At 36.4% G+C, this 27,994-nt stretch overlaps 2 protein-coding genes across 3 annotated transcripts; both read left to right on the top strand.

The window, feature by feature from the left end:
* Nucleotides 1–26,529, top strand: LOC145768154 (dynein axonemal intermediate chain 7 homolog). 2 transcript variants are annotated; one of them, XM_082579624.1, is made up of 15 exons: nucleotides 1–105; nucleotides 10,925–11,068; nucleotides 11,463–11,603; nucleotides 12,648–12,785; nucleotides 13,314–13,457; nucleotides 13,839–14,019; nucleotides 14,523–14,603; nucleotides 15,329–15,456; nucleotides 15,954–16,020; nucleotides 20,866–21,041; nucleotides 21,253–21,475; nucleotides 21,681–21,895; nucleotides 23,530–23,697; nucleotides 25,559–25,669; nucleotides 26,138–26,529. In XM_082579624.1, the coding sequence occupies exons 1-15, from the start codon at nucleotides 31–33 to the stop codon at nucleotides 26,459–26,461; spliced, it is 2,316 nt and encodes a 771-aa protein (XP_082435750.1). In that variant the 5' UTR covers nucleotides 1–30; the 3' UTR covers nucleotides 26,462–26,529. The 2 variants fall into 2 exon arrangements, with proteins under 2 accessions (XP_082435750.1, XP_082435751.1); XM_082579625.1 differs by lacking the exon at nucleotides 1–105 and adding an exon at nucleotides 4,947–5,119.
* On the top strand, nucleotides 17,188–19,930 carry LOC145768153 (uncharacterized). Its single transcript, XM_082579623.1, has one exon. It carries the CDS (start codon nucleotides 17,252–17,254, stop codon nucleotides 19,733–19,735), a length of 2,484 nt encoding a protein of 827 aa, XP_082435749.1. The 5' UTR covers nucleotides 17,188–17,251; the 3' UTR covers nucleotides 19,736–19,930.
* Nucleotides 26,530–27,994: the final 1,465 nt, after the last annotated feature.

Raw genomic sequence — 27,994 nt, 5'->3', positions numbered from 1 at the left:
TTGCTTTTTTTTGTAAACTTCAACAGTAAGATGACTCGTGGCGGTGTGAAGTCATCTAAGTCATCTCGTACACGTAGTGTGACGAAGGCAGTAAGCTCATCTCATGTAAGTGTTTAAATAAATGTGTCAAGAGCAGCAATATAAACAGAACAATGTGTTTAAAATGCATTGAGAACGGATTATAATTTCCTTTCGCATGATTTTATTTTCAATTATCAAATTAAAAGATCGAAAGTTATGTGTTATGTTTTACTCTGTTATTTTGGTTATCTTATTATTTTGAAGTCAGTTCAACTGTTAAATGAACTGTAAAACAAAGCAATCCGTAGTTACAAGGAGAACAACAGTGCAGGAAAACGCAAATAAATAAAACCAATATATTTCAATCGTTCATGTACAAAAAAGGTCGAGAATGTTTATACTGTTTCTTAAAGTTATCTGCTTTTATATTTTGTAGTTTTTAGACTTTTTTGATGCTTACATTACTGTGAAGCTAGCTGTTGAGTTTTTTATATGTGTTGGTGCTTTTATCGATTTGAGATATTAGAAAAGTTTCGCATATCTCTGAGAAAAACCTGACAATAGTCACTTATGCATGTTTTTTAATATTTTTTAATATTATCAGCCCACAGCAAAATGTCATGAATAATAACACTTTGCTTTGGAATACTTTGCAGGAATTCTTCCATCCATTTCTGAAACACATCTTGCAAAACCATCATGTTCTTCAATCGTTAGCTGATTAATTGGTCAATTTCTACAGACAATTAAGCAAAGTGGTTCAAATGTTTGCAGTTGTGGAATTATTCTTTTTTGTTGAGCATTTCCTTCCATTCTCATAATCGCACATAGAACAGTTTGGTCCACTTCTTTGTTGACTTCAATCCTGTCACTTCAAGTGACGACGGTGGCTTGAAAACTTTTGCGTAATTAACGTATGATGATTTAGGAAACAAGTATGACTTGTTCAGGGATTCATAGTATTAGTATAGGGATCGCCAACTCGGCTAGATTTCTGACAAGCGGAGTGTAAAAGTGATGCCAGATATTTTTTTATTTTTAGAAAAACTAATTCTTTGACATTTTTAAAGAGTAATAGTCACCCAAAGCATGTCCATTTAAAACTAACCTGAAGTTTAAAGTTGCACAAGCTTGAGTTAAAGTAGTTTATAGTTGTGCTTTGCAATAAGAATGTGAATTTATACACAAAATTTAAATAAAACTTAGAAAGAGAGGTTAAATTTGCAAAAAATGATATCATATACAGTAGAATTCGCCTATAACGGCACCTCTAGGGGATTTGCAAAAACTGACGTTATAGCCGAATTGACGTTATAGACGAACTACTGCAAACTATTTCCAAAACTGTCTTTTGATTAAAGAAAGCTAGGTGTTGAAGAAAGAGATTGTTTGCAATGATGACCTCGGAATTTCATATTCTTTTGCAAGCTCTGATATGCTTGTAGCCTTACCGCTGTTGAATCGGCTAACAATTTCATATTTTTTCCAAAGAGGGAAATGTCTTCGTTTGTTTGGCATTTTGCTTCAGAGATCTCTTTCGACAACTGTAGGCTACTGTGTAACACTGCGGCTTCTAGTTTATACAGTACTGCACGTACAACTGTTGCTTTGAGAAATAGTTGTTCACGCGGGAAAAAAAAGTTAATTCAGTTCATTAGTTTATACATTACTGCATGTTACAACTGTTGCTTTGAGTTGGTTAAAGGTCAGCTGTAGAGCTGCTTTTTACACGTGATAGTTTTTCACGCGGGAAAAAAGTTAATTCAGTTAATTAAAGTCCCTGCTGCGAGCGACGTAGTAAAATAAAGGGAAGACATTTTGCAAGCAGCAGCGCCAGGGTTGTCGGTATTTTACCCGACCCAAAAAAACCCGGGTGGTTTTTTTTTAAAAAACCCACTTAAAAAAACCAAAAAAAAAACCATAAAAAAACCCAGAGCATCATATTTGTCCAGTTTTTATTAGAAAATTTAAAAAAATGAACAAAAACACTGCAAGGAACTTAAAACAAACTTTAAATTAGGACTTAAGGATGTGATTGTGAAGTAAATTTCCAAGAATAAACTGAAAACGCAGTGGATATTGTACAGTATACAAAATCAAGTAATGCCACTTTGTGTATACTACACTAAAGCTTATTTATGCAAGAAGGCCTTATAGTTAAACTGGTGAAAGTACTACTCTACTGTAGTCTGTATATATGATGTGAAATGCAATTTAGGAGGCTATTTACCAATTACAGATTCTGGATTCTAACGCATGGCTGTTTCAGAGCATTTGCCTAAGTGGCCATTGGCCACGCAATCACTCAATTGCTCATCCATTGCTATATATATAATATATTTATATAAATGATAAAAAATATTTAAACATGATGGCATAAATGCTCCTTGCCTTCAAATCTAAAGCAAATGATGCAATAATGTGATTTCTACCACGGTAGCATCAACTTGGTATAGAAATCAGTGGATGATGCAACATCCAACTTGATCTTGAAATTAATGGATGATGCAACATTCAAGCAACAACAACCCTAGTGCATTATTTTATTGAGTTATGCAAGCATGTACTGTGCGTGAAAGGCACTTCATTCGTAAAAAGTAGTTTAGAGGTGAAATAAGCATGAATCTACTTTTTTTTGCGTCTTTTTAAAAAAAAACCAATAAAACCCAAAAAAACCCAGGTTTTTTTAAAAAAACCCGGGCGGGTTGGGCTTTTTTAAAAAAATCCGGGTTTTTCTCAACCCTGAGCAGCGCTAACAGGATTAAAAGACTGACCGTTCGTGGTGAGGGTGATGGCTTAAAGTGACACTATAAACGAACAAAAGACGTCTGGGGACCAATAAAGGGTGCTGTTACATGCGAATTGACGTTATAGGCGATGCTGTTGTAGCCGAACTACAATGTACGTAAAAAATAGGAATTCTGCCGGGACCGAGCGAAATGTGACGTAATAGGCGAATTGACGTTATAAACGAAGCCGTTATAGGCGAATTCTACTGTACATAGTTTGATAAGTGAATAATAAATTGCTTTAGATTAGTTTTAAAATAGTTATTTAAGGGCAAGTTTTGGGCAACTACTAAATTTAATAATGCCAAAATAATACTTTTTCTAAAAATTTGAAAAAAGCTGGCAACACTTTTACACTCCGCTTGTCAGAAATCTAGCCGAGTTGGCGATCCCTATACAGTACTATGAATCCCTGGACTTGTTGTTGAGAAATCTCCTTGCCTTGCACAATTTCGATGTAATGTTCCAGTGTTGAATTCAGTATTTTACGTACATCATCCGACCATATGCCTCTTACCACGTTATCACATATCAGACTGTCGCGTTGATTGCCAAGCTTACAACAACCTGAGCTATCAAACAGAGATTGTTAACAAATGAATCAAAAGGTTCATCCAGTCCTTAACTTTGAGTGTTTCCTTATGACATTCAACGATGATGTTCTTTCTGAGCTCATAGAACTGCTTAAATTTATCCAGAATTGATTTGGGATTTTTTCTTTTGTCTTCTGTCAGTGTGCAATGTGCATGAATTATACATGTCATGCCCCTCTGATCCAATAGAGAGTAGCAAGTAACTGCATTTTTCAATGTTTGACTTCACAGAGAGAGGCTCGCTAATTGTTAACTCGGCCATCTGCCTCCACTTTTTTAATTTTCTGCAATATTTCCTTGTTAGAAGTTCATCTCTGACTTTATTGCTTGCATTGAATCCATCTCTGAAATCATGCACTGTTACACGAAATCCTTGATTTCTAACTATCTCTTGACAAACCGTCGTACACAAATAAATATCTTTATTTAAATCTCAATCTGTACTCAGACTTCAACATAAACTAACAATGTAAACTCCTACATGGCTGTGGCACTAGAACGATTGAACTTAGTATTGCAATTAGAATTGGAATGCAGCAACGCTGTCAGGAAAGTGTATTTAACAGCGGCCAATTATGAGGTCATGGAAAACGCATAAAGAAAAATGCAAAACACAGGTACAAACTTAAAGGGAAAGTTTTCGTAAAAATTAAAAGCTTAAAGGTATGTTTCCAATATTATAGTATCCAGAGATAGACATATGCTATTTTGAAACTAGCTAGAATATGCCAAAAGAGCGGCGTTCTTGCTACCTGTTGATTAAAGTAATACACTCTCTCTACTTGGAACAAAAGTAGCGTGTGCTCCTGCTACTTCTAGTCTTTTTTCTTGAGCTGACACTGGAAAGCTTTATTTAATTGCGGCACCTTGTGAAGTCAAAATAACCTTGAAAACAAGTGATAACAGGTTTCAGTAGCACTTGCACTACCATGTCAGCTTTGTAATGGAAAACACATTGTAGGTGATATTTTATTCTTATACATGTTTTCACGCCATTGTTTTAATCCAAAATCTCTTAAAAATTTTTTTTTCATTTTAAATTGAAAAGTGGTAGGTAGTGGAAATACATTGAAGCAAATGTAGCGCTTTACTGAGCATATTAGAAAAAAGTAGGGATGCTACTGCAGTTGCTATTCTAACAAAACAATGTTGCTATTGCTATCAAAAAAGTAGCAGCGCTACAAAAGTAGCTAGTAGCTACTACCCACCTCTAATAGTATCTGGTTCTTTAACAGTCTTGCATCTTCATGTGCTAGTCTAATAACTCCCTTTTTATATTTATTTGACTATTCAACTTCCTTAATTTTCACTTTTTTTATTTTCGTCACACAGACAAATTACATATTCACATAAAAGAAAACAATACAACAAGGCAATAAATAGCTAATCTAAGTGTTACAGTAAACAGACAATGTTTTTGTGAAGTGATTAAAATATTACGCACTTTGTATAATAAGAAGACATAAAGACTTTAACAGTTCAAATAATAGTTTAACTTTCTCTACTTTACATGCACAGTTTAGTCTAAATACCTGGAGCAAAGCAAGCAAATAATAAGTTTGCTCAAATAGTTTTAACAATTATACGTTTCTGTCAAGTTTGACATCAACTACTATTTCTAATCATTCAAGAATACTACTGTACTTGTTGTATGAGCAAAAGAATAAGCAATTGATTTTATGTTAAGTTGGTAGTTTTTCTGGAACAAACATTATGGTAAGTGCAATCGGCTATCAGTGTAGATTTTGTTTTAGTGTGCATGGATATGTGACAAACACATTCTCCAACTAATCTCTGGAATTAAAAATAACTTTTAATTTTAACTGATGTGTGTTTTCCATGCATATGATGGTGTGAGTGCTGGGCATGTTTTTTCCACTAGTACAGGGATGGCGAACCACTGACCCGCGGGTCACGAAGTGACCCATCACAGATTTTCAGTGACCCACTTGTCTTTTTTAAAATAATGAAATTTAAACAAATATTTCAACAAAGAATGAATGTTTCACTAAATATTTGTAATAAGGCCCCACCATATTTTAATCTAGTACCGTACCGAATTGCCATATAGCAGTCTGACACAACTTAATTTGTGGTAATGTTTTACAGCGATTTGTTGAATTGTTGGAAGAAGTACAACTTTTTTTAACTGAAAAAAATCAAAAATATCCAGAGTAGCGAAAGTACGTGGTTGAATGATTTAGATTTTTTCGCTGATTTCACAATGCATTACAATAAGTTAATACTAAATTGCAAGGCTGTGGAAATATTGTATTATCCATGTTTGGGCACATTAAAGCATTTGAGAAGAAACTCGCTACTTTTTCTGTAGACCTTGAACAAGGCCAGCTGAAATATTTTCCTCAGTTGTTGAAGCACTTTACCAGCACCAATTTAACTTATGAACAAAAGCAAACTGCACTCAACAAGTATGTTTTACTGACGAAAGAGGCCAAAAACGTAATGTCAGAAAGGTTTACCCAGTTCGAAAGCTAGATACTACATTGCAGTTCATTCTTTTCCCGCATGCAATTCAATTTGAAAATCTTGAACTATCAAACTTCAAATGGCTTCGTCTTTACAACTTGGAAATGGAAATGATAGACTTTTCAGAAAGTGCAGTTTGGAGAACAAAATTTGTAGACTTAAATCATCTCCTACAAAAAATTGAAATGAAAACGGATATGGATGGTTGTGACTTTCCTGCTGTTGAAACCATGCTGAAAATATAATTCTTACAGAGTGGAACTCCCTGCCAAATTCGTTTGAAACTATGAAAAGATTTGCGGTAGCTCTCAACGTTGTTTGGTTCTTCATATTCGTGTGAATTTTTATTTTCGCACATGAAATTTATACAATCAAGCACACGGAATCGTCTCAGCTCAGATATGAGTGCTGCATGTGTGAAGCTAAAAACTACGGATTACTAACCAAGGATAATAAGACTTGCAGAGAAGATGCAGCAGCAAGTTTCGCATTAACATGTAATTAAACGTATGACCCACTTTTGCTTTTTCAAGGATTAAGGTCTCTTTTGTGACCCATGCACTAAAAAAGGTTCGCCATCCCTGCACTAGTAGCTTCTGTGTCTGGAAGTTTGTTATATTTTGATGAAATGTTTTTGAGAAACATCTCTTGGAACATTAATTTGTGTCCCTTGAGTAGGTGGGATGTAGACGATGGCACTCCGTCGCAGAATTACCAAACCATAAGTTCATTTGCCAATAGTTTAACTCATTCATTAAAAACAAAAATAACACACTATGAACTGGAAACAAAAGAAGCACTTTGAAAACTTTGTGCATGGGTTCTGTTCTTAATAATGGATTTTCATTTTAACAGATTTTGAGTTTATGTTAATGGACATTATTTTTTACTTTTTCTTTTTTATTAATTTATTTGCGATTTATTTTATTGTTGAAAAATAAACACATTTTTATGTAATATAATCAGTTGAACAAATATTTTTGAACACCGTTTTTTGTTTTGAACCATTAAATATGTATTGTAGGCTATGTTATATAATAAAGTGCAGCGAAAAATAAAAATTTTTGAATTTCAAAAAAGAGCAGTTCAGGTTACAAAAAATTTGTTACATGACATATCTTATTTTTGAATAGTTCGGTTCCCCTAACCCTGTTTGTGCAACCTCGGGGGGTGTGAATCACGGAATGGCCCATTTCGGCGAGTCCAATTCGGCTAATCCGATTCAGCTAGTCCGATTCGGCGAGTTCCCTATTCGGCGAGTGCCCTATTCGGCGAGTTTTTGAAATTTTATTTTTGAAAAGGAATTATCGAGTACCGGAGCCTAACTGTTTTCACATCATTTTAACGTCGCTGAACATGCAGAAAGGAATAAAAATAAAATGTTTGAACTATTAAATTAAAATTCGTCATGTCAGTTCAGTTGTATTTATTTCTGACCATCATATCAAAAACAATACACGTCAACATAGCAAAGGTAGAAGCGACAAAACGCGAACGCTAAAACGTGCTTGAATTCGTCATGTCCGTTCAGTTGTTTTTAAGGTAGAAGCGACAAAGCGCGAACGTTAAAACGTGCTTGTGACCAAAGTAAGTTATTGAGTTGAAAGAAATTTGGCACGGTCGCAACACCTTCAGAAAAATTTAAGATGTGAAGTGAAAATAAAAAAAAAAAAATGTTACAAAAAAAAAATCATGTTTATATCTATAAGTTAGTACTTTTGATAGTTACAATGATTAGTTTGGATCAACAAATGTGTGGCCTACAGCTTGGATTGAAAGTAAACTATCGGGTACTGTAGCCTAGTTATCCCTACCAGCAAAAATTTGTTCCAAGAACCCAGTTAGCCTAACAGTTCATTTTTACATTGTAGTAACAGAATAAAAAGGCTAACCAAATGTGTGGCCTATCGTTTTAACGTCGCTGAACGTTGAAATCGTGTAGAAAAGAGAAGTTTGATGACTAGGATACGTTGCAAGCCTTAAAGCAGCCGGCGGCCATGGCCGCTAAGTAGTGCTTGAATGACCGCCTGTGCTACCTCCTCCGTCGGCCAAGTTTGGCCGCCGGTTTCTTCTAGCCAATTATTTAATTTCGCAATAGAATGATCGTGGATTAAATGTCGAAAATATGTAGTATCAAAGAGTGACGCAGAATTAGGTCAGCGCGTCATAGTCACTACTGTTGTATTGAATATATCCAGCTGCGATTACCAGCGCTGTAAGTCTTGTTTGCAATTCCCGATGTTTATTTTAACGAAGTGTTAATCCGAAGTGCTAATTTACATCGGCTGGCAATATTGTCGTTTTTATATCGATTCAATGTTGTCGGACATTGAATCGTTGTTAAAAAGGAGAACTAGGTTAGCTGACATCCGTGGGTAAAACACGTGTCTTCATAGTTGAGAACGCTGTGGGTTGGTGACTTCACACCCTCAATAGTGACATCATAACGGAATAAATGGTCAGGTTTTATGAAGGGCGGTATGCAGTTGAAACAATTTGCTGAGTTGCGAGCAGTTAAAACAATTTAGCGTCGTTAGATGGTCCCGCAATACCGGATTACAATCCCGATATTAAAGCATTTAATGCGTGGTACAACGATTCTATTGCAGGACGTCGCCCAGACTTCAACAATGCTAGGTAATCATTTTAACATGGTTGCAAGTTTAATGCTATTTACTTGTGCTATCGTTATTGTATTTTGGCCTCCAAGCACGCAGATTTGGCCGCCGAGAAGGAGCTCTCGGTAGGCCACGATGGCTGCCGGAAAAAAACACGAGTTTTAAGGCCTGCGTTGAAACTGAGAAACATTCACAGAAGCCCTTCGATACGTTGCATACTTTGCATTTTTAAGATAATGTATTCAGACGTTGAATCAATGTACAAATAAACTGTTAGGTTAAATGGGTTCTTGGAACAAATCGAAGGTTTCTGTGAATGTTTCCCAGTTTCAACGTATCCTAGTCAGCAAAGTTCTCTTTTCTACACGATTTCAACGTTTAGCGACGTTAAAACAATGTAAAAACGGTAATTTCTGCTGGTCGGGATAACTAGGCTATGCTACCCGATAATTTCCTTTCAATCCAAGCTGTAGGCCACACATTTGTTGATCCAAACTAATCATTTTAACTATTCAAAAGTACTAACTTATAGACATTAAACATGATTTTTTTTTTGTAACATTTTCTTTTTTTTATTTTCCCTTTATTTCTTAAATTTTTCTGAAGGTGTTGCAACCGTGCCAAATTTCTCTCAACTCAATAACTTACTTCGGTCACAAGCACATTTTAACGTTCGCGTTTTGTCGCTTCTACCTTTTTCTACATCTTTGCTATGTTGACGTGAATTGTTTTTGATATCATGATCAAAAATAAAAACAACTAAACTGACATGACGAATTCAAGCACGTTTTAACGTTCGCGTTTTGTCACTTCTACCTTTGCTATGTTGACGTGTATTGTTTTTCATATGATGGTCAGAAATAAAAACAACTCAACTGAACTAACATAACGAATTTTAATTTAATAGTTCAAAACTTCAAACATTTTATTTTTATTCCTTTCTGCACGATTTCAACGTTTAATCATGTAAAAACGGCAATTATAATTAGGCTACGGTACTCGATAATTCCCTTTCAAAAATAAAATTTCAAAAACTCGCCGAATAGGGCACTCGCCGAAAAAGGCTCTCGCCGAATCGGATTAGCCGAATCGGACTCGCCGAATTGGACTCGCCGAATCGGACTCGCTGAATAGTAGCAGACCCTGTGAATCAAAAGGGGGCAAATCCATAAAACTGATATAACTTGTAAACTTGAAAGTTGAGACCAGTTCTATGCATAGAGAATTTTTTGAGCTGTTGCCTGTATAAATATGTAGACGATGACTAGTATTTTAAATTTTGTGATTTTGCATGTTATTTGCACTGAGGATGTGCATTGTCATGGTGCGCAAAACGTCACTGAAGCAATAAATCAACCTATTTGTTGTTGCGTTTACTTTCACTTTCATCAGATGGACGTTGCAATAAGTGCTAAATACGATAATTGTCCTGATGAACAGTCCTGAAGCTTTTCAGTATTCAGCTGCTAAATTAGTTATTCAATTTGTAAAGCAAAATGGCATTTGCAAAGTCAAAAAGATTTCACTAACAGATAGATTACAAACTTTCTACTCATTCACTATATGAAACTCTACTGACTACGATCATCTCGTAGGATTTCATTACATTGTAACAGCCGTTAATATTGACATTAGAGTAGAAGCGATGCCAACCTGCACACTTGTGTGTATCATGCATCTTTTGTAAAATTTCAGGGGTTATATCAACACAAAAGAAGAAATAAAGCAGTGTCGTGTATTTTACAGATTGCTTTGCTGTGTTTTTGTGAAAAATTGAGATTTTTTCCAAATTATATAAAAATTATAGATTTTAGAGGAAAATTTCTTTTTAAAGCTGCTAGGAACATAATGTTTTTGATTCCATAGAGCCAAAAATTAGTTTTCAATCACTTGTATACAGTTCACAAGTTATACCAGTTTTATGGATTTGCCCCCTTTTGATCCACACTCCCCCAAGTTGCACAGACAGTGTTGGGGGCAACTACCCAAAAATAAGATATGACATGTTTTTAGGTCTAGGCCACCATTCTAGAACTACTCTTCTTTGAAATTCAACATTTTTTTATTTTTCACCGCATTTTATTATATAAGTATTTAGGTCAAAGGTGTCCCGAATAATAATGTTGTTTTTCGATAGCAGTAAAAGTGCTAAAATGGCAACAGCTTCCAACTTGTTAGAGCTTGTAAAATGATGAATACCGGTACATTTCATGTGGTGATAATTAATTGGATTAAACTTTATTAATGTTGTTAGTAACAATTTGTGACGTAGCAATTAGTGAAAAAAGAATTTGTTGTAGTAGCTGAAAACCTGTAGTAACAACTCACTTTTATTGCACCATAAGTTTGCTCCGAGCTCGCTTTTGCTTATTTTGAAAGTTTGTTTTTACAAAACTTTATATGGAATCCTTCACAGCCGCCAAAATCTGCAAATAGATCCGGTAAATCAACTCCAACAAAAAGGTCTCACAATGACGGACATCATCACCATCATCACCATGATGAAGAAGCGCTCAGATTAAAAGCTGAACAAGAAGAAAAAGATCGTTTAGCTGCTGAGGTTGGTGAAGATTTATGTGTCAAACTTCGAGACTTGTTTTGGAAAGTTTGTAAAACTTAATAGTAGTAAAGATTCGTTGGATGGTAAGATGTTTCACGCTTCGACGTTGATTTAAAAGAGGTTATCGTGGCAGTTGTATTCAGTCGCTTAAGGTTTTACTCTTCCTCTGGCTTTGTCGTGGACTGTTTGAAATTTCTCTGCAACTATAACTACCCAAAATAGTTTCAGTAGGCCTACCTAACATGTTCATGTTACTCGGTATCTGTACTGAAGTGCATCATTTCCACGGAAAATGTACAATTTACATCGTAGCTTAGATGCTTTGTATAGTTCGGCAACCACCTAACTCAAGCAAAACAAACGACAAAGTGCAAATTCAAATTATGTTTTCTAGGCCAAACATCAGTTGGAGTTGGAGCGTTTGGAGGCACTGAACAGCATCCGAGAAAAAGAGGAGCCAGAAACTGAAGAGGAGTTGGATCGGTTTCGGGAAGCGGTCGAGGAAGTGGAATATGAAAGAAGAGCCCATGCAGATGTTAGTGAGCTGACACTGATTGATTGATCAATGAGTTGCTTTTTGCAGCTGAATAATTTTACGTAATGCTCCTAATTACGTATTCGAGAAATTGCTGTGCCATGCTCGTGCTGTGCTTCGCAACTCAAACTTATGAAACCGATTTAAACTACATGGTTAAACATATCAAAGTTTACTCCGGATCCACCTTCACGTACCACAATCGTCGACACCCTGCGTCCATATCGATCTGTGCAAAGCGTCCACTCTTGTCAAGCTAACCTTGCTGCTTTCCTTCTTAACCTGCTATTACACGTTTTCTTTGGTCTTCCTTGTTTTCTACGATCCTCCACTTGCAACTCCAGCGCTCTTCTCAAAACATCATCTTCATCCCTTCTCCATACCACTTCACTCCATTCGCCTTCGTCAACTTATCAACATTCTTATTTAACCTACGCAAGTTCATAAGTTCCTCGGTATTTCTTTTGTCCATCAGTTTCACACCACACATTGCCTTCACTATAGCTCTCTCACTTCTTCTTAAATTCGCTAATTCGTTTTCCCGTAAGCACCTTGTCTTACTTCGGTACAGCATTTCAGATCTCACTTAATTAGTATAAATTCTTCCTCTCTTTTTCAACGAAAATCTTCTACCACATTCTCGACACTCCCCGAATTTCACCTAACCAAATCTTACTCTTGCATAGTTTAACATGAATAAATAAGTCAACGGGTCAGAAGCCTTTGGACTTCCATGGAGTTCTCATTGCGAAATCAAAGTAAAAAAGTCATTCTTTGTTTTATTTTTATTTTTTTTTGCACTTGTATATATTTTCTTTAATTAGCTCGGCTTGGCAATCAGCACTCTTTTTGCTGTGTTACTGATATTTATTGCAATACAATAACAATAATACAATATGCTAACGACGCATACAAGCTGCTGCAATAGCATCAGTTTGAAATTTCACCATTCCAAGTAAAAACCACAAACTTTATGTCTTGTTTGCAAAATTAACATTATGAGATTATTGTACAGTAATTGATCCTGAATTGTTGTTGTCATAGTGGAATCGCTTCATGCGCTGTGACGGCCGACCCGATCCTACGTCGGTGACTGAGATCAACACCTACATTGCTCTGTGCAAAGAGAAAGGGAGCGATGATGTTAACGTGGTTATGGAAGAAGCTCAACTGACTTTAATGGTAGGCAGAAACGCATTTGTAGAGGTCGAAACGTTTTGCTGGCATCGCGCGCTGTTGGTGCAGCTATTTCAGTGCTGCCGAGGAAAGATGGAATTAATGTCCCAGACAGCAAAATGTGTCATTTTTACATTCAGTAATAAAGACGGATTTTGCTGTCTCTGTGGTGTTATTACCTACTTGCGAATTTGAATAAGTGCAGTGATGGACGGACAGGAACGGCTTAATCACTACTCCGCAATTTTTCTGCTGTTGTAGACGGATTGCACAAGGCTTTTTGCTTGCCTAATTCATGCATGTTTGGTTGTTTACCAAAGCAGATTTTTGTTGGCAATCGTTCAGCTATAAGTATGCGGTCTTTTTTTTGAAATATTTTATACATCACTAAAAAATAGCTTGCAATTTTAAACTCTGTTTTAAATTTTAATTCTGAAATGGATTTTTCAAAATCTATGCTGCAACATATATCATAAAAACAACACATGCATGATTGATGCTACTGTATTATAATACTTTTACTTCTATTCATAGCTGATTGAGGAACTCAATTTCATTCTGCAAGACACCGGAGATACCCTATCTCCCGAGTCAGTTGCCACGTACAACCAGACCATTCATTCGCTTGAGGAGCTGCTCAAATGTCGAAACAATTCCGCTTCGCTGAAGATCCTCAACGTTGGTGTTCGATCAATTTGCATCTTTTTAAATGCTATTTGTTTATTATTAATTTTTAGTTGTTGTTCTATGACGTTGATGCTAACGCTTGTACAACTTTAAAACTCTTGGTTATCAACAGTTTCAACTGTAGTCTAGTTTTACAAAGTCATGAGTATTTGTCGAAATCATTTCAAGGATGTTTTAAAATCGTGCAAGCCATTTTAAGGTTTGTCATTGACCGGAATGGCCCTACTTTTCATATCGCTGCTGGTGCTTGCATGCTTGATGATAAAAAGGTAAATTAATTTGTTAAATTCTATTCATTTGTTCAAACAAAGTGGAGGCATAACTAATAACTATGGTTCATTGGCATTTTTTTATTTTGATTGAACGCTGAAGGAAGCCACACATGAAGCTGACTCTGAAACTGGGAACCTTCAAAAACTTGTCAAAGGAGAGAACGAAACGTTGATGGTTTGGTCGAATCTGAACAAAAATCCTCGATTCAAATCTTACGAATTTGAAAAGGAAAAATTTCAATTTGAACTTCCCAAAGTGCTGACAATGTCCGACATATCAGGTGTCATTTTACATTATGCGTACATTTGTCATCTTGTATTGTTTTCAGTTCGTCATTTCATTTCCATGGTAATAAGCCTTTTAGATAGACACACAATGAAATTTGAAAATATCTAACATGTTTATGCGCGTATGGTCTTCACGTTCAAATTAGGCATTTGCGAAAACTTGCAGTGAAACAAAAGTGTTACGCCTCAATTTTCAAGTTTCAGCAGCAGGCTAAACTATTCTGCATCTTTTGATTTTACCTTCACTCGCCTCACTCTGAAAGTAAACCCGTGTTTCTTTCCCTAGCTGGAGGATTTATTAAACTGTACCAACGACATGCTGAGTATTCATTATTTTGTATCTTACTCAGCGCCTTTGCTTTGAAGGAAACAAAACCGGTACACTTTTTAATGAGAAAATACGAACTGTTCTACGTTCTTGTAATTTTAGCTTTGCTATTGAGTTATAAATCACTTTTGCTTCGCTTTTCATTGAATTGAACTTGTTGTATTGCAGTTCGCATCTTACGCACAAAGTATGACCACTATTCCCATCATTCCAGCAGCTTTCTTCCCAAGGTCAAAAAAGTAGAAGAAGGTACATTAAACGCAGTTATCTACCGGAAATCTGTTAAAAACAAATTAAGAAATATTTTGCAGGTTAAAAAATTCAATGAACTCGTATTGATACTTTTTTTTGTTTATCAACCCAGACAGCAAAGCAACGATTGATTTGTTGTCTGACTGGGAAATAAAACTGTCTTTTTGGGAAGATTGACTGATTGATGTCAATAAATATTCTAAATTGCCACTATTGACATTTGCCTCTAGTTTATATAAAAGGAAAGCATTTTATTATCGTCCAATGTCCTTTGTTTAGACATGGAGTTCCTAGTAGTTTAGAGCATTTTCGGTTTCAGGCGTCAAGTTACAACGTTAAATTTCTTCAAATATTGCAAGAATTTACGTCTATGATGTGACAATGAAATATGGGCGACGATTAATCAGCTTTACTCACTGGATACTGGAAATTAAAAAAATGTTCTAAAAATGTACGAAACGAAGAACGAAATGTAATTTTCATCAATGAAATTGAAGCTCATACTCTACACTGACACTGTGGATATTGACAAAGTGCAAAATACATCGTGAAAACTGATGTAGCAAGTTTTTGAATTCGTCATCTTTTTCCACTATAAGTTAGGCGATAGGCTGGTGCGGTAGTTTTTAATTTGAACGTTGCCTTGAGTTGAAAAATACAGTGTAGAATATTTGCAGTTACAAATGCGTAGTTTCAACTCAAACAAAGTTACATTTCTGCAGCGCCAGCCACTGCAACAGAAGAAATCTCACTCGCGGATGAGCTAAAAGAACCGGAAGGTGCAGTAGATGAACCGGAAAAAGAGGAAATTGAAGATAACAAATCCACGGCTACTGGCGACGGAAGAAAAGTAATAGCTTATTTTACGAATTTCCTTTCGTCTATTTGCATTGTACCGTAGATATATTATCGATTTTTTGATTGACTAAATGACTAGTCAAGTCGTGAAGTAATTGTTCGCGGAAGCTGAAGTATGTCTGTTTTCGTTTTATCTGCCTGAAGCCCGAAGTTAAATCAGTGGTTTAGTCGATGTTTGGTAATAATATAGTGCCCGTTGAGGAGCATTTGAGTGTAATAAATCATTCCAAATCGACAGCTTTCCAGCACATGGAATCATCCAAAATAACTTCAAAACAAAAATAATGGCGACCACAAGTTATAGCATACGGCAACGAAGAAATAATAATATTGAAATCTTGCTTCGTTCAATCTGCAATTCATTTTTTAACAATAACTTGTAGCTTACCTGTTCGTATTCTGCTCAACTACGCAATAACAGTCATCCTTCATTGATGTATGATCTCATATGTGACGCAAACCGCATGTTGAATTACGTCGTTTTTGCAGAGTGCAATGAGCACTGTCTCGGGCAAGGATGAGATGGACGACACCATGGCTTCACCAAAACCCGCAGGTGATCTATAAGTTGTTGGCTTATATCGTATCCATGCTTACGTCAGGCAGTTGAAGATTTAGGTTACCGTACGTGGAAAGGAAGGCAAGGAATCCAACCTTCGTGTCCATCTTTAGGCACGCTTTTAAGTGTCTTGCCAAAGGCACAACCGCATGCTCTTATGCGGTGTCGAACCAGCGCGCTTTTAAGCGTCGAGCCAGGGCTCTCACCACTAGGCTATGTAGCTGACTAGGATTATTTGTTTGGTTGATTTGCGACCTTGCCCGTTTCCCACCAGTTTGTGTCTTTTTCTTCACTTACCTGAGTTAACCAGTTGCATACTTTCCATTAATATTTACTGCTTGTGCTCTGCACACCAATTTTACCGCTTAAAAATACGTATTTTTGTTTCCTTGTTACATAATCCAAAAATTTGTATACCAGTTTGTATAGACCTATGTAGCACAGTGGGATACACCCGGATGAAGGGTGTGCAAAGGATCATTTTCCTCAAACAATGTTTGTTATGTTACCTTAATATAAGTCAATCGTCATGGCCCATTATCAGGGTCTCACCAGTCCACTTTTGAGCCAAATTTAAGGCCAAAGTTTTTGCCAAATTTAAGGACAAAACTAAATGGGGAGGAAAGAGAAATGTTGTACACATATCTTCAGGGTTGCCACACGGCATAAAATCATAAAAAATCATAAAATCCTGCCAAAAACACCGTGCAGCATAAAAAACTCATAAAAATCATACTTCATCATAAAAAGTCATAAATTTTTGAAAAATTATGGTATATGATGCTCAATATTTTTTAAACTTTTGTTTGATTGTTTCAATTGCCAATTTGTTGTGAACACATTCTTTGCATGTTTGTTTATGTGCAACGACAACAACAGTGATGACTGCAGCTAACTGCATAGTTTAACCAATTGGTTATGGATATAATATGTCTGATTGTCGGTAGGCTTGGTCTGAGTTGTTGTTCGGCAGTTGATTTGATAACTATTTAACTAACTTGATTGTGAAAGGATACTTTTATCAGTATGTATTCAAGACTGATCATGTTTACCCAATTAGCACAGGAGCACAAGAATTGTAAACTTCCCAGAACCCCTTCTTGTCCTAATTCACACAACTGCACAATATCAATGAGTTCCTGGTATTTCGGTTCCTGTGCTAATTGGATGCAGCAAAATGATTCATTTTTGTGTATTTTAGGTTTCAGATGCTATTTAGAGTAAGGTAATGGGTAAAACTAAGTTTCAATCTTCCTGGAAGGGTACTTATCCATGGATTGAACATGTAAAGAATGATGTATACCAAGCATTTTGTAAGCAATGCTTAAAACGGTTTAGGATTGATGGCAGTGGTGTTGCACAAGTTAAATCTCACGCGAAGTGTCACAGACAAGAAGGCCATTCCACATCATTGCAACGCACTTTTGCTTTGGCTGGCAATAGCACAGTAGAACTTTCTGCAGCAAAGCCAGTAGTTCTTGCTTTGGAAGACGAAGTGGTTAATGCCGAGATTCTTCAGGCATTGCATTTTGTTCAGTATGATTACTCGTTTTCGAGTGCTAATCCTGATGGTAAGAGGTTTCAATTGATGTTTCCGGATTCAATAATTGCACAGAACTATGGACAAGCTAAAACAAAAATTAAATATAACATTCAGTTCGGCATTGCTCCTTTTCTTAAAGAAAAATTGGTTTATGACGTGCGTAACACACCTTTCTCTTTCAAATTTGATGAAACAACAACTTCTCAAGTCAAAAAGCAATATGACGGTTATGTGCAGTATTGGAGTAACAAACAAAATGAAATTGTTAATGCTTATTGTGGTTCATTGTTTCTGGGCCATTGCAACAGTGACCAGCTTCTGGAACACTTTGGACAGTTTATGCAAAGCCTTTCTTTAAACCCACAATTGCTTTTGAGCATTGGAATGGATGGGCCAAATGTAAATTTAAGTTTTGAAAGAAAACTAAAGGTGCATTTGGAAGAAACGTTGCAAACTACCATGCTTAACATTGGTACCTGCTCGCTCCATCCAGTTCACACAGCTTTTCGAAAAGGAGTTGTTAGTTTGTCGTTTGATATTGATACCTTTTTTCACAACTTGCATTTCTTTTTTAAGTTGTCCAGTGCAAGACGTGAGGACTATAATCGAATGGCAGATGTAACTGATATTGCAGCACGCTATATCAATCATCACACTGAAACTAGATGGTTATCGATGAAATATGTTGCAGTACGTATATTAGAACAATATACCAACCTAAAGCGGTATTTCTTAAACTTCCTTCCGAAACAGAAAAATTTTACATCTATCAAGAAAACCGCAAGGTATGAGAGCATTGCAAATGCTTTGAAAGATCCCCTAACTGAAGCATACATTGCATTTTGTGCTTTTGCTTCTACTGATTTTGAAGAGTTTTTACTTATATTTCAAAATGACCATCCAAAAATACATCTATTGTATCAGGGTATGTGCAGATTGGTGTCCAACATCATGCGGAAGTTCTTGAAGAAGAAAGTTATTACATCGGTTGATTCAGAAGACATTCAAGTGGATGTAAGAAACAAGGAAAACCAGAAAATGATCAACTTAATTGATGTAGGAACAAAAGGAAAGATGCTGTTGGCTGATCCATTGATTTCACAACAGGACAATTCAAAATTCAGAAATGATTGTTTGAAATTTTATATCATTGCAACCAATCATTTGCAGAATAAACTTCCTTTTGATAAACCATTGCTGAAACAGGCTCAGTACTTGCATCCTGAGAAGAGAAACGTATCAGGTGCATTGAATGCCATATCTAACTTGGCCATCTCTGTCAGCACTGTGCTAAACCAACGCCTTTCCGCTGTGTTTGGTTTGAAGGAGCCAATTACCATGAAGATAATCTGTGACGAAGTCCGAAGTCAATGGCAGGAGTATCAAACTGAAACCATTCCAAGCGATTGGTATGAAGCAGCCAAGCAACCTGAAAATGAACAACCTTCATCTTCTGAGCAAAACACTTATTGGCCACAAGCACTACAGTTCTGTGGCTTAGTTAGTACTAAACCAGTGTCTGAATACAAATGCATTGATCATTATTGGAATAAAGTTGGTACCATGGTTACCGACAACGGTCAGAAAAAGTACTCACAACTGGTGGCATTGGCAAAGTGTGTGTTATCGGTAAGTCATGGCAATGCCTACCCAGAGAGAGGGTTTTCAATTAACAAGCTGCTGCATGACAGTCATGGCACCAATCTTGATGAGGATACGATCATTGCATTGCGAATGGTAAAAGATGAGCTACATAGAGTTGGAGGTGAGTTAAACTTTCCATTGACAAAGAATCTTCGTATATCCATCAAACTTGCACGCTCAAAATACAGCACTGATCTAGAACAAAAAAGAGCTGCCCAGGAAAAAGAACATGCAAGAAGACATGCAGACATGCGTGCTGCTGTTGAAAGCGAAAAAATACAGTCCGAGATGCAAAAACTTGACAACGATATTGACATACGTGAAAACCAATTAATTGCTGCAAATGAAATTGTAGATGATGGCAACAACAAACTACAAACTGCTTTGCAAAGCCATACATTGGATAGGAATATTTTGCAATCTGCTCAATCAAAAATTGAAATTGGACTTGATCGTAAGCGTAAAATTGAATTGGAGATAACAGCACTGAAAGAAAAAAAGCTGAAGTTAACCACAAAAAAGTAGTCTATGTTATCTTAGCAATAACATTGCTTTAGAACTTTGTCCGATGGGTTCAACAATTTTGAAAAAATGTTTGACCTTATGCTTAGCACTTGCTGTGTTTCTAGCTGTTTTGATTTATCAATAGTATTATGTCAACAATATCAATTGGTGATTATTAAAATTATATCTTGCAGTGATTGCTTGCTGATTTAGCAATTAAACCACGAATAAGTTGCATGTAAACACAAAGCACTACTGTGTAATAATTCACAACGGTGCACCTGACAACGTTGTCGTAAATTATTACACAGTAGTGCTTTGTATTTACATGTAACTTATGTATATGTTATACTTGAAATTGTTGTTGTTTTATTGCCTATCAAATGCTGAGGTTGGGAACCTGGCGATTTGATGTGAATTGCTAATTATTATATTTGTACTTTGACCAGTACAGTGATAGCTTTCAGATAAAAGGAGTTCAGGCAATGACAATATAAAATAAGTCTTAGTTGGGTTTTCAGCTTCTGAGATACGGCTTTATTTCTTATCCTTGAACAAGGTCAATTGTCACTTCTGCGCTGGAGAAAGGGTTTGATTTGGATGCTTAACTTGTGTATGCTTAAACCCATCAATGTCAAATGATGTGAGAAAATAATTGAAACTTTTTGTGCACTGTAGGCAGTTTGGCGCAATCAAAACTTGTATCCACTGTTCAGTGTCCATTATAGTGAGTTGCCAGTGCCCGGTACTTCTGTAACTTTATTGCATGTTTTGCCTTATTTGCATTAACTTAATACAAGAAGGCTACATTCAATTATAAATAAGCTACAATGAGCTATATGCAATTTTACTTCGCATGAATGTCGGCGGTTAGCATAAAATTTTCATAAAGTTTGGAATAAAATCATAAAAAATAGGCATAAATTTTCACTCCATTTTGTCATAAATTCATAATAAAATGTAACTTTTTAAAGAGGCAACCCTGTATCTTCTTTGCATGAATCTTTTTTCTCCAGTCTTAAGGTAGTAAAGCTCTATCTTTTTCCACTCTTAATACAATAGTAAAAGCCACTTAACCCTGCACTGGCGAAGACGCCATGGTGATGTAATAATAGGCTACTGCTTTTGATCGGGTTTATTTCAACTTTCAGATCTCCTCCCCCAAATAAAATCGGACAAGATTGAGGAAGAGGGAGACCTTGAAGAAATCCTTGACCCGGATGTAGTCGATCTTCGGCAGTTTTCACCGCTAGGTGGCATCTACCACATCGACCTTCTTCAGACTCCTCCCCAACCTAAAGTCGTGCAAGGATGGACGTTGACTCAAGTACGAATAATGGGAACTTTCCAGTATTGCTTAAGTTTGTATTGTTTGCGAAGAAAGACTCCCAACTGTACTGTGGTTGTTTGTTTGCTGAAAGCGTTGTTCTAAAATTTAAAAGAATATAAAAAATAGTGTTATTTGGTTTATAATGTAGATAACCATCTATGATTCTGATTGTTTCCAAACACTCGAATAAATTTATTTATTTTTTCAGATCATAGATCAGCCGTTGACCACCGTTAAGTACCCAGTGGAAGGCCCCCCGGGAAAACCCTTGTCCCGTGCTCCCTCTGCGGCCCCTGATTTCCATGACGATGGGACAACCCCTTCTAGGCTGCACGTGGACTCCATGAACCCCCCAATTGGAATTACCATGAGATTGCCTGATGACGTCATATTCTTTGAAGAGCCCCAAGTTTCTATTTGGGACGAAAAAGGTCTGGAATTTTGGGGTTATTTTTATTTGGGTTAAAAATTGTGAGTTAACTTTTATTGATTAACGTTTCAAAATGTATTCTATAAAACCTACTTTCATTTCGGAAGCTTTTGTTTGTCGAAAAAAATTGTAGTTTTTCATTGTGTTCATATATTTAAAAATCTTTAGTTTTCTTTACAGGTTTCAAAAGTTTTCTTATCTTTCAGATAACCACTGGAAAACCACTGGGGTGACTGACATCAATTTTGACGATACCAAGCGACTCTTGTCTTTTAAAGCGACAGAATTTGGAATTTTTAGTCTATCCCAAGACACCCATCTCAACATGCCCTTCCAATCCTGGGAGTTGCGACCGAAAGGTCTTGATATGTCTGTGCTAACGATCACTGGAGCAATAGCAGAGGCAGAGATAGTAATAAAGGTGAGCATTTACTGAGTATTGGCAAGGAAATGAATTTTATGTGGTGATGGCAATTGTCTTTGTTTTAAACAAGAAATTGCAAATATGCAACAAGTAAGAAAATAATGCAGTTTCTGAATCAAGTATCAGTACAAAGTAGGCTACCACATAAAGATAACCCATAAAGAAAAGAGGAGATTGAAAGTGTTCTAGTCCTACTTTACTGTAACATAGCATCTTCATGTACAATTGTACAGGGTACAAACGCCTGACTTAGTTACATCATCCTTCCTAATCAAATTTGTAATTAATTTGTTTTGTACTCTTTACCTGAGTTCCATTTTGCGTTCCGTTTGCAGTATTTTTAGTTGTTTGTATTTCTGTAATGGTCGCCTGTCTCAAAATTGTCGCATTTCTGAAAGACAGTTTGTGAATTGGCACATGGCGACTTGCTGTTATTTAAGAGAAATCAACAAACATCTTGACATTCAACAAAATAATTGGAATTAAATATTTCAAAATTAATTCTGTCAATGTAGGGTTACATGAATTTATATGGTAGAACAGCGTGGTTCAACTTCTTTTCATCGCGGGCCAAAAACATTTTTTGTTTAATCTTGAGGGCCAATGTTTTTAAATAGCGATTCGTAGGCTTATTGCTGGCAAATTATACATTGCCTTTGGTTGGCATATATAGTTACTACTCTTTAAAACCTCTACAGCTTGTTTCACCCTAAAAGGAGATCATGTTTAACTTTATCTTTAGATTTTAATTTTAGACAATAGCGTTGGTATCCATAAGAATCGTAGTTGTGGCCATGCGAACGCAAGCGTAAAGAGCCTCGTTTCCAAGTTGAATTCGATTTTTGGTTTTAATATTGTTTATTGCCGAAAACGTACTGGCATGTACTTCCAAACTTCTAAACAGGTTCAGAACAGCATCTTTTAAAAGAGGAACCTTCTCCTTTGACACTAACTTCCAAAAGCTTGCAGGATTTTCCATTTTCTTTGACAGCAAAAACAGATCGTTCTGAAGTTCACTTAATTGGAGTTGAAGCTCTGGGGGCTGTGTACTAACTCTCACGTTTATGGGAAAAGTTTTTCAAAGTGATATTGTTATGCATTCACAAAGTTTTTTTGTCAATTACAATAACAAAGAAACAAAAATTGAAGTAATATTGCTAGATTAAAGCAAAGCTAACTATCAGTTTGCGGGCCAAAAAACGGAGCTCACGGGCTAAGTTTGGCCTGCGGGCCTGCAGTTGGACCACTCTGGTAGAATATGAAAACATCCGAACTGATGATATTTTTGATGTGTGTATGCCTTCTACACATCCATTTAAATTTTTAAACAATACTATTTATACTACAAAAAGTGCTCAATGCCAAGCAAACAGTCAAGCAGAGCGAATTAAATCAAATATAGTTATTAGTCTCTAAACCCTTGACAGCCTGTTTCAACGTAAAAGGAGGATCATCTTATTCAAATAGAATTCTATTTTAATAAGGACCTTCTGATGATCCCTCTTTTAGGGTGAAACAGGCAGTCAATTAAATTTTTATATACATGTCTCGAAATTTTACCAAAAATTTGATTTATTTTCGTAAAATTGTCTTAACATGAAATTCCTTTAACTTAAAATCTTGTTTCGCAGGGAACACAATGTAAATTGAATCCTCCGGCTGAAGATCCACCATTGCAAATGTCACACATATTCGGAAAGTGGATGTCTCCCGCTGCCTTGATAGACGCGATGAAGCAAGCAGGACTCAATTTGTTCCCTGCGGATGACGCAAGCAAATACGTCAGCATACATGAAAAGGTAACTTTTGATTCTTTCTTCTTCTTTTTTAAATGCTTTTTGATTTTTATCTAAAGGTTCTTGAACCCGGACGACTTTGGCAGCTGTGAACATCGTTCATATCGTGAATCTTGCTTTTTTGTGCTTGCTGTCTTTATCTTAGAGCTCCATTTCCACATCAAGTTGTTCATTCAATATCCTTCCTGTATTCTTCCATCTCTCTTCCGCCTCCCATGTTCGTTCATTCCGCTCCCCATCCTACCTAACATCCACTTGTTACTCTTATGTACTTGAAGTGTAGATGAAATAACGAATTAACTTCCTCTCGTCCAACGCAGGCATTAAGCGGTGTGTGGCGGTATTGTATTTTGTTGTTCAGCAAAATCGTTGTTTAATTAGTTTCTGAAGTTCAATTTGTTTTAGCTTCATGCGTTTTATACGTTATACGTTACGTTACGTTATACGTTTTATACGTTATACGTTTTATACGTTATACGTTTTATACGTTATACGTTTTATACGTTATACGTTTTATACGTTATACGTTTTATACGTTATACGTTTTATACGTTATACGTTTTATACGTTATACGTTTTATACGTTATACGTTTTATACGTTATACGTTTTATACGTTATACGTTTTATACGTTATACGTTTTATACGTTATACGTTTTATACGTTATACGTTTTATACGTTATACGTTTTATACGTTATACGTTTTATACGTTATACGTTTTATACGTTATACGTTTTATACGTTATACGTTTTATACGTTATACGTTTTATACGTTATACGTTTTATACGTTATACGTTTTATACGTTTTATACGTTATACGTTTTATACGTTATACGTTTTATACGTTATACGTTTTATACGTTATACGTTTTATACGTTATACGTTTTATACGTTATACGTTTTATACGTTATACGTTTTATACGTTATACGTTTTATACGTTATACGTTTTATACGTTATACGTTTTATACGTTATACGTTTTATACGTTATACGTTTTATACGTTATACGTTTTATACGTTATACGTTTTATACGTTATACGTTTTATACGTTATACGTTTTATACGTTATACGTTTTATACGTTATACGTTTTATACGTTATACGTTTTATACGTTATACGTTTTATACGTTATACGTTTTATACGTTATACGTTTTATACGTTATACGTTTTATACGTTATACGTTTTATACGTTATACGTTTTATACGTTTTATACGTTATACGTTTTATACGTTATACGTTTTATACGTTATACGTTTTATACGTTATACGTTTTATACGTTATACGTTTTATACGTTATACGTTTTATACGTTATACGTTTTATACGTTATACGTTTTATACGTTATACGTTTTATACGTTATACGTTTTATACGTTATACGTTTTATACGTTATACGTTTTATACGTTATACGTTTTATACGTTATACGTTTTATACGTTATACGTTTTATACGTTATACGTTTTATACGTTATACGTTTTATACGTTATACGTTTTATACGTTATACGTTTTATACGTTATACGTCATTGCTTTATGCGTTTTATACTACTCGGAGGCATAGGGTTCGTATCTGGTCTGGTACAAATCTTTATCAGCCGTGACACCAACCTGACCCGAGCAAGCGAAGAACTGAGACAACATAGCTGTCTAGAAAGATGTCGACTAATCAGTCGCCCAATAGATCAAACAATCTTTGATATTATCAGCCTTGACATTCAGACCTTGTTCTGTGTTGCGTGAATAAAAGATGGTACAGCTTTAAATGACATCAGTGATCCGTCCCCCAGTGCCACAAGCAGAGATCGTCACGTCCGGTTTGTCGTTCTTAAATTAACATATTTTTCCATCAGAACATCAATATCAACAAGATATACGAACAAATGGCTGCCCTGTCTACAGCGTTCGCGTTTTCATGGAGCAAATGGAATAATGACGCGCCAAAAGACCAGGTTGTTGTTCAGGTAAAGCAAACAGGATTTAGGACAAGATGCTAGTGTGGCAACTATCTGCCTTACGACTTTTACAACATTTTTTTGCTAAATGTATCATTATTTTAATATGTTACGTTTAATACTAAATTTGATTGATATTTTCTGTGCCCTGTGAAAGCTTTTTTGGAAACCATCATGGCAGTTTTTCTTACTTGCAAAGTCTACTGTGTGAAGACTACTGTGTGAAGTGTCCGCTTCTGGTAGAAGTATTTGCTGTTGTTTATATGACCTCTCATTCACCAAGTGTCGCTGATATGAAGAGTTGTCTTTGAAGTTCGCTAACCTTGTAGCCTACACATACGGAGAGGTGAACCATACTTTCTCTATCGTTCCGCTTTTTGTTAATGAGAGTTGTTATCCGTATGTTCCGTATCCGTTCATCAGTGTGCAATTCGGAACATTCAGTGATATTATATTATTGTTAATATGACGTCACAGGCAGCCCCATTCTTTGTCACCAACCACGACAACGACCTTGACAACGTTCCCGACGAAGATTGGTCGTCGTACGCAATCGGCAACGACCGCTGTTACAAACTAGCGTTGACAGAATTCGAGGACATCTACGACGGGGCCATCGCTGCCGACAGCTCGTACCATTGTGACGTCATCCACGCCATGCGTCTGACGTCATCGATTCGAGGTGACAAGGAAGGGAAGATGATGTCGAATTTGTGTGGCAGGTCATCAACAGCCGATCCGTTTTATATCAACGCAGTCTACACTCTCCTAAAAAACACCAAGTTAATCAGTTTTTCGTAGTAGGCTACTCCAATATTGTTACTTATTGATATAGATTTATTTTTCTATTACACTGTTGCTTTGTGCAAGATTGGTGGTTATTTCAACAGCCCTGTTGCTTGCTTGGGAATAGACATTTATTCCTACAACTCACATTCGTCAATTGCCACCCCATAAACTTTGGTCGTGAAAAACACGTGAAATTCTGAGGAAACTCGTGTAATACACGTATATTTCTCGTGTTTTTACAAGCCAATGTTTATGGGGCACGTTTCACATACGTGACTTGACGAAGCTTGCTTTTGAGACCTGTCTTCTATATTAAGCGTAGGGCGTCCTCTAGGCCTATAGTCTATATAGTATATACTCTAGTCTATAGTCTATGCAGTGGTTGGGAACCCTTTTGAGTAAGAGAGCCATTAAAGCTACATTTTTGGAAATACATTTCCGTGAGAGCCATAGGTTATACTGTAATGCTTTAACACTTAAAACAATTAACACGTGGTGGCACCGGTGAAGTTTTGAAAGTGGAAACGCGTCTTCTCGAGAGGAGAAAAACAGCGGGGGATTTGGGGGTCTCCCCACCAAAAAAAATGAAAAATTACAATTAATTTGGTGCATTCTGAGCGTATTTTCAGCTCTAAATTGTAATGAAAAGTTAAGATAAAACTTTTGCGGTTTGCACTTTAGAAGATTGGAGTTTTTTGCGAGCCAGATGCCGTCTTCAAAAGAGCCATATACGGCTCGCGTGCCATAGGTTCCCGACCCCTGGATAGTATGGAGACTTGTCCTTCATGGAGATATGTCCTCAGCCAGGGACAGGGCTCTAAGGTTTTACACTAAGACCCACATGGTCAAGTAGCTTAGGCTAGCATATGAGTATGCACATCGCACAAACTAGATCCATGCGCTGCACGACGCAGTTTGGATATAAATGTGAAGAGTTGGTTTGTGCAGGGAAATCAAGAACTGCTTATAGATGTCTCTGGGCATTGTGGTTCAAAATTGAAAGATTGCCAGAAGGTGGTGCATTGCTCGAAACTGCAGCACTTGGTTGAGCTCTCAAGAAGCTTGTAGTCAAAATGAAGTCAACTTTGCTGTGGTGAGATATAGCCTAGCCCACACAGATAGAAGGAATCAATTAGAAAGAAGAACGACTCAAGATCAAGCGGCACTTGTTCGGCTCTCGGGGTGTGCGCTTGGGATGGAGGTGGAGGGGACCTAATGGGTGGAATAATTACCCAGCAACAGCACTTCAACAATCGGCATACGTCACTCTGTCAATCTCAGCAACCGTCCCTGTGTCCAAAGTTTCTACGAGTGGGATATGCGAAACCACCAGAAATCACCTATCAAGGCTTTTTCAGTCCGCGAATAAAGATTCAAAACCAAACCAATGAAATTTTGGAAGTTTTTGACCAATCAAAGTAGAGGAATAGGCAGAAACAATTTTCAGCTTGATTCCAAATCAATTAGACCACTAACGAAGGAGTTTTAGGGCATAGGCTAGGCAGAATTTTTTTCTGGTGTCATGATGGTTTCCAAATGTTGCTT

This window comes from Aplidium turbinatum, chromosome 4 (genome assembly GCF_918807975.1).
Source record: "Aplidium turbinatum chromosome 4, kaAplTurb1.1, whole genome shotgun sequence".
NCBI lineage: Eukaryota > Metazoa > Chordata > Ascidiacea > Aplousobranchia > Polyclinidae > Aplidium > Aplidium turbinatum.
This window is presented reverse-complemented; position numbering and strand designations above follow the sequence as displayed.

Coding starts and splice junctions, on each gene's coding strand:
- LOC145768153 (XM_082579623.1), top strand. CDS start 17,252: ATGGGTAAAACTAAGTTTCAATCTTCCTGGAAGGGTACTTATCCATGG.
- LOC145768154 (XM_082579624.1), top strand. CDS start 31: ATGACTCGTGGCGGTGTGAAGTCATCTAAGTCATCTCGTACACGTAGT. Junction 106..10,924: donor AGGCAGTAAGCTCATCTCAT/GTAAGTGTTTAA, acceptor AATCCTTCACAG/CCGCCAAAATCTGCAAATAG. Junction 16,021..20,865: donor GGCTTCACCAAAACCCGCAG/GTGATCTATAAG, acceptor TTCAACTTTCAG/ATCTCCTCCCCCAAATAAAA.